The sequence below is a fragment of the Antrostomus carolinensis genome, unplaced genomic scaffold (genome assembly GCF_000700745.2).
Source record: "Antrostomus carolinensis isolate BGI_N321 unplaced genomic scaffold, ASM70074v2 scaffold42310, whole genome shotgun sequence".
In the NCBI taxonomy this organism is placed as follows: Eukaryota; Metazoa; Chordata; class Aves; order Caprimulgiformes; family Caprimulgidae; genus Antrostomus; species Antrostomus carolinensis.
This window is the reverse complement of record NW_010289877.1, coordinates 8,254-14,937: the sequence shown is the minus strand read 5'-3', so window position 1 is coordinate 14,937 and position 6,684 is coordinate 8,254. Positions and strand designations below refer to the sequence as shown.

At 53.6% G+C, this 6,684-nt stretch overlaps 1 protein-coding gene across 1 annotated transcript in view; it reads right to left on the bottom strand.

Moving 5' to 3' along the window:
* Positions 1–411: 411 nt before the first annotated feature.
* Positions 412–6,684, bottom strand: part of GBA2 (glucosylceramidase beta 2) — a gene marked incomplete at its 5' end in the record, with an annotated part of 11,116 nt that continues 4,843 nt past the window's right edge. The window contains 9 exon segments of the mRNA XM_029085942.1: positions 412–639; positions 725–916; positions 3,900–4,015; positions 4,336–4,478; positions 4,636–4,742; positions 4,895–5,046; positions 5,417–5,524; positions 6,186–6,290; positions 6,637–6,684. The exon segment at positions 6,637–6,684 is cut by the window's right edge and continues 86 nt beyond it. Of these exon segments, the coding sequence (XP_028941775.1) occupies positions 412–639; positions 725–916; positions 3,900–4,015; positions 4,336–4,478; positions 4,636–4,742; positions 4,895–5,046; positions 5,417–5,524; positions 6,186–6,290; positions 6,637–6,684 (1,199 nt within the window).

Genomic DNA, 6,684 nt, shown 5'->3' with positions numbered 1-6,684 from the left:
TTTTTTTTTTTGCCCCACAGATCAGCTCCCACCTTACCCAGCCTGCTGCCTGCAGGAGAAAGGTCTCCTGTGCTCTTGGGCAAGGTACCAGCTCCAGTGGAGGATGGCTGGGGGTCCTGTAGGCTGTCAGAGCCCTGAGTGATGGGGAGGGGGAGGTACAGGCTCCAGCAGCACCTCCTTATCCCACCCCTCTCCTCTCCGAGGAGACATCACCCGCACCTCAGATCCCCTCTCATGCTCAGCATCGGTGGCTGGAAGCCTCCTGAGGTGCAAAGGGCATGTAGTGGAGGTAGGGAAGGAAAACAGCAATGTGAGTATTGTCAAGGAGGGGGATGGAAGGGTCCCTGCCCAGCAGCTGAGGCCCCTCAATACTCCCCAGTGCACCTGCTGCCCTGCCCGGTGCCACCAGGCTCAGGGGTGGATGGGGAGCTGGTGGGGCTGTGCAGGTGCCAGTGTCCGCCCAGCTCTGCGCTCCAGGGCCAGCTGCATGCTCCAGATGCTGAGGGGCCGCATGTAAGCCAGCGAGCGGTAGACTTTCTTCTCCCGATAGGCCTCTGGTGTCTGGAAAGCCATGCCCAGCCGTTCCCAAACCGTCCGGTAGCAGCCCTCGGCCGTACGAAAGCCTTCCTCCACCAGCCCCTGCAGCAGAGAGAACACAACCATCAGCCCATCCACCGAGTGTGAGGAGATGGCACGTGCCAAGGGGTGCAGCATCACCACTCACCTCCTGGATCATGGTGGCAGCCAAGGCATAGACCACACCGATCCACACCTCGTCAGACTGCACGCTGGAGGTGTCAGGCACCCCGTCGGGTCTCATGCCATTCACCGCCCCCATGGTGCCACCTGCAAAGCTCATGACGTTCTTCTCAAAGATGGTCTTGAGAGCACTGACAACGTGACTCTTGGGGAAGACCTGTGTAGAGAGAGACAGAGAGGGCTCTGGGTTCAGTGCACACACAGACCCCTCAGGTTGGGTCTCCAGGGAGCAGGGGTAAGTCTCCCATTAGAAAGAGGTCAATGCTGCTCGCTGGGTAAATGGCCACCTCAGGAAAGTAACAGGAGAAGTAAAAAAGCCTTTTCCCAAAAAAGATAAAAATAACCAAAAAAAATAAAGCAGCTCAACAGAAGAGATGAACTTCATTCCACCTTCCTCCTAGGGAGGCTGACAGCTCATTCAACTAGTGTGTCTCTAGCACACAGCCTCTCACCTTCAGTCGCTGGCCAAACCCCCCACATCTCTTGGGAGTTTGCTTTAGAGATCTGGCCAACCACACTATCATCAGCCTGGTTTATGTTCACTGCTCATTTCTCAGGCTAACAACCATTTAAGGCCCAGACTTCCACCTGGTAAAGCTACTGGGCTGTTCTCTCAGCCCATGTGCACCAACTAGAAGAGGCACTGCAATGCCTACAAGATAGGGGACACGGGCCAGAGGTGGGCAAAGGATAGTCTGGGGTCAGTGAGGCTGGAGGTATCTTCCTGTCAAAGGGAAAGATGATGGCAAAGCAGGTCTGATGACATCAAAACACATCTTGCAGCTGCAAAGTGAGTGTTGTGGATACCAGTAGGTTTGTTTGGATAAATGCTGGGAAACTTCAGGGGCCCGGGACGGGGTGGTGGTGGCAGAATTCAGCTTCAGCTCAGGGGAAAAACAAAAACAGGGCTTAGTTTTGAGTGATTTCAAAAGGACTTTAATCCTTCAAATTTTGTAATCGGGTGGTGAGGCAAGAGTTCACGGCCAGGACCAGGGGAGTAGGAGACATTTGGAACTTTTATCTCAAGTGAAAGTGAAAGACTCACAGAAGGTCAGTAGTGCTCGCTGGATAAACAGTCATTTCAGGAGATTATCAGGAGGAAGTAAAAACCTTTCCCCTCTGATAAGGGGGAGAAAAAAAAAAAAAGTTGTTCAACAAACTAAGGCCAATAGTTCAAAACAAGTTACAGGAACAGATGGAAGCACCACGCTGAGTAAGCTCTTGCCAAAAAAGAAAGAAAAAGAAACCCACAAACAACAAAAAAAAGCACCCACCCAAAAAAGCCCCAGCCTCACCGAGCATGAAAACATGTGCCAGCCAAACAAAAAGCAGTGGAGCAACACAGCAAGAGCTGCATTAAGATGAAAAGCCTCTGTGCACAGCTGAAAGTAAACTCAAGTTTTTGCACTGCTTTCATTATTGGCAATAAAATTAGCAAACGTCAGTGCAGCAGAAGTCACAGCCTCGGTGAGGAAAGCAAAGCTCAAGACTCAGTGATGTTGCAAAGGGAGGGATTGCTCGTTTCCATCCCACACCACCTAATGGTGAGAAAGCCATAACAAGATCTTTGTAGGGTGACCAAGATCAGAAGCGAAGTCATGGGTCAAACATGACATCTACTTGCAAGAAAGGGCAGTGCCAGGCAGCTGCCAGGTCACCAGCACAGCCCAGGGATGTGCCACAACAGTTCTTGCCAGTCTGATGGCACCAGAGCCAGGGGAGGCAGGAGGTATGATGACACCAGACAGAAGCTTGCCCAGGTAGGATGGGCAGCCCAACCAGACACCTTTGGTAGACTCCAAGGAAAGGCAGCAGGTCCCTTTTATCTACACTAAAGCCAAGGATCCCACACAGTCTTTTTCCCAGTGTAGCTCTGGAAATAAGCCCAAGTGCTGTTAGGGAGCAGGAGTCAGCAGAGGGGTGGTGCAAAGCAGCTGCTCCTGGCAGAACGTTTCAGGGTACAGTTTCTTCAGGACTGGGGTCACAGTGTTTTCCTACTTTGTATTTTGTTACTGACCTGTGCACGCAGCAGGAGTGCGTTAATGAGGTTACAAACAGGAGTGCTGCCAGCAAGGCAAAGGATCAAAATACATGGAAAAAAACCTTGATGGTCACAGTAACAGAACACAGAAGCTCACCAGTCCGGCTTCCAGTGAGCTCCAAGCTCACCAGCCAGCAGAGAAGAGTGCCACCTTCAGCAACAAAAATTCGAGGCTATGGAAAGGCAAGCAAGATTTTTGGACTGCACTAGGTTTACTGTTTGCCCCCCAAAAGGGATGTTTGGGTATTACTGCATGAGGTCTGGGCCAGATCCTGCCTGGGGCACCAGGCACAGCCCCAGTCCCCACACTCTATGGACCCCCCCTGGGATAAATGCAGGAGGGCACGACCAGGCACCCATTTGTTGTTAAAAGCCACAGTGTTCAGCACAAGCTGCTCCCAGGAAAGCTCACTTGAAGCTCCTCTCTGGTACCAACTGAGAGTGAAATGGTCCATCACCCTCACACAGCCAAGAGTCATTCCTTCCTTCCTTCAGTCACCCGAAGTGTTTGCCTGTCCATCATCGCCACAGAGCGCTCTGGTCTGACAACTATGGGTCATAAATAATCCATACAATGACTCTCCACTTCCCAGCTCTGTTCCAGGTACTGCACCACCAGCAGCTGCTCTTGCCATCCCATCAAACAAGAGGAGCCTTCAGCCAATTCTTCTCTTGCAACTGAAAAGCAACAGGCTTTAGGACCCCAAATAAACCTTAGTTCCCACAGATACTCATTTAGGACTTTAAACTGGGCAGCAAATAACATGTGGAACGTTTCCTACACTTTTTTCTCCTGTTTTTAAACAAATATCGCCTTGCTGAGAGCAAACCCCAGTGGGACCCTCCTCCAAGTGTGCCAGAGCCAACCACGGTCACACACTCCTGCCATGTGGCCTTTCCACGAGCAGATTCTGGTTGAAGGCAGGTTGCACTGATGTACATCCAACAGCCTCCACCTGAGCATGCACCAGTGCAGGGGAGCAGGCTGGAGCCCCTGCACCAGCCCCCAACACTTAACCCACACCACATGCCAGCCCTGCTGCTCTCCTCTGGGCACAGGTCCCCTCTCCACTCTGCACCTGACTGCCCCTTCTCTTACCTCAAACTCCCCTTGGTCCAAGCCACAAGCCCCAAGAAACCACTGCCCAGCACACTGGTCTGACATGATGCTGCTGGAGGTGTCACTCCCACTGCTGTCATAGTTGTAGTATTTTCCTGGGAAAAAAAAGGTAGAAAAAAGAGTTTTAAATCCATAGTTTAGGACCCCAGCTCATGTGTGCTATCCCTACGCTCCAGCACTGAGGCAGGAGCACGACAGCTTTTCCCAGAAGGATCTCTTCTCTTTCCTTTCCCAAACCACCACATCTTTTCTGTTCCCTCCCTGCTACCTGCTCCTTCCCCTCCGCATAGAGGGGTTGCATCTCCCCTCCTTCCTCCATCCCCATGCAAATCTCCATGACCCAAGCAGGAGCCGTCCTCCTCCCAAGGGACACATGGCCAGCTGAGTTCATGGTTCCCCACTGGCGAGCACCTACCATTCCAGAGCATCCTCTCAAACGCCTCCTTGCCCCTGCACAGGATGTCTGTGTACTTCTGCTGGATCTCAGCATCCTCAAGCACCTCTGCGATCTTGCACATCACGCAGACGGCTGCCAGCCACAGCCCACCGCAGTACGCGCTGCCGGAGCAAAACAACAGCAGTGTCACCAACGTGGGACACCCCATAGGTTGCAAGGAACTCCCACAAAAGATGAGGGCCATAGTCCCAGCTCTGAGCTACCTTCCCAACCCCATTCTCCCCTCATTTCCAACCCTCACCTGCTTCTCTTGCTCACCTGGCTCCATTTACCACCCATGCATCGTATGTCTGGTCAGCAAAGCCACCATTTTCGATGAGCCCATCGTTATCCATGTCAAACTTCAACTCTGACTCCATCACAGCCTGTGGGAGAGGCAGGAGATGGTCACACAGCCCCTGCATCCTGTCTGCCCCTCAGGCTCTGCTGGGGAGCATCCATCCACCTGGGATGTCACACAGCTCCCAAGGGAAGTGAGAAAGGGGGGATGCCCCACGGTCTGATCTCCTCTCAGTACCTGGCAGACTGGCCACATGTCCCTCAAGTACAGGGAGTCCTGTGTCAGGCAGTAGTCACGGTACACCTGCAGCACAAACTTCAGGTTGAGGTCCTTCCAGTCAGCCGTGTCATGCATCAGGTAGGCATTGACACGCTGCCACGGCTCGTCACCTGAGCAAGGACAGAGCGGATGCAGCAGGGCAGCAAGCAAGGAATGTCCCCTCTCCCACCCAGGAGCACGGTCCCATGGATGCTGCGATCAAACAGCGCTAAAATAAAACGTTGCACCCTGTGCCACCTCTCATGAGAGCAGCCTTCCCACCACTGCGCAGCTTCCCTCCATCTCCTTTGTACAAGCTCCATGCAGCACGGTCTTCATCACCACCCCAAACCATCCAAGCTTTTCACTGCCAGAAAATGAACAGTGTATTCCACCCACCACACCTCTTTCCCACAGCTTGGGAGTTAATCATTCTGAGAAAGTTGTGTGAGGAGCCCTGCACCCTCTCTGCCCCCCAGCAGGCTTGGTCAGACCCCTCACCTGGGTCCCCAATATCATGTGGCACCACGTTCTTCAGCTTCACCTGGGCTGTCTGACCACACATCAAGTACTGCCGGGGCTGTACGTCCTCATTCATCACTGTGACAGCTGGAGAGGACACAGAGCAAGAGACATCAAAAAGGCAGCAGCACTGCAGCAGCAAGCTCCAAACACAGGCATGGGCATGACCATGAGTACCAGCATGCCAGGCTGTCTTTTGGGGCTCCAGCTGCAAGATCACAGCCCTCTGCAAAAGGCTGAGGGGACACCAGGCTGTTTTCAATCTGCCCTCAGCAGGGGACATGCATGTGTCACCAGCCCCCTTAAGCAAGGTGGTGGCAGCACCCAGGACTGGGAGGGAACCCCAGTGGGCTGAGCCCTCCTGTAGCCCAGCAAAGGGGTCAGGCCACCACTGAGCAGCCTCCAAGCCCACCCAAAGCCTCAAGGTGTGCAAACAGCTCCATGCTTGTCCTCCTAAAAGGGCACAGAGAGAGCTGGTAAGAGCAGGGATGCCCCAGGGCAGGCAGAGCCACCTGTGCACCCCACTGCAAGAAGGCACCCCAGTGCTGGGCAGGGAGATGCTGAGAGGCAGCAACACTGGGGGTTTGCAAGTTCTGGGCCCAGCAGAGGAGATAGAGGGAGATGCTGGTTCCACAGCAGAGATTTCTGTGGCAGATACTATCCCAAATCCTCCATCTCTTCCCCAGGTGAAGACACCAGCAGGTATCAAGCCAGGGTTTCCTGGGACAGGGTCTCCTGGGTCACTCACCAATGTCATACTGCAGGCTGATCTGCAGCTTGGGCCACAGCATGACGAGAGCAAATGAGGCATAGAAGTGGACGTCGTAGGTGTTGTACATCCGGTACTCTTGGCCTGGAAGGACCAGGAGGTGGTGAGGGATGGGAGATCTGCCACAGAGAGGGGAAAGGAGGGGCAGGTCCTCCCTCCCACATGGCCAAGGACGGTGGGCTCCTTCCCACCTCAGGCAGGGGCTCCCATTAGAAGCTGATTTTATTTTCTACATATAGCACCCAGGGGTTTGGAGAAGACCTCATGCCATATCCTACAAGGCTTGGTCCTGCAAGGGGTTTTGCTGGGAACAGCAGTGCTCCCTACCCATTAGGGTGTGAAAAGCATCCCCATGGCAAGTTGAAAACACTTGGTGACAACAACAGGGAAGGGTTGAATTGGGACCATCCATCACATCCCTGCAAGTTACCTTCCAAATAAGCAAACCTTCCGTATTCCCTCAGGACAGGGAGGAGGC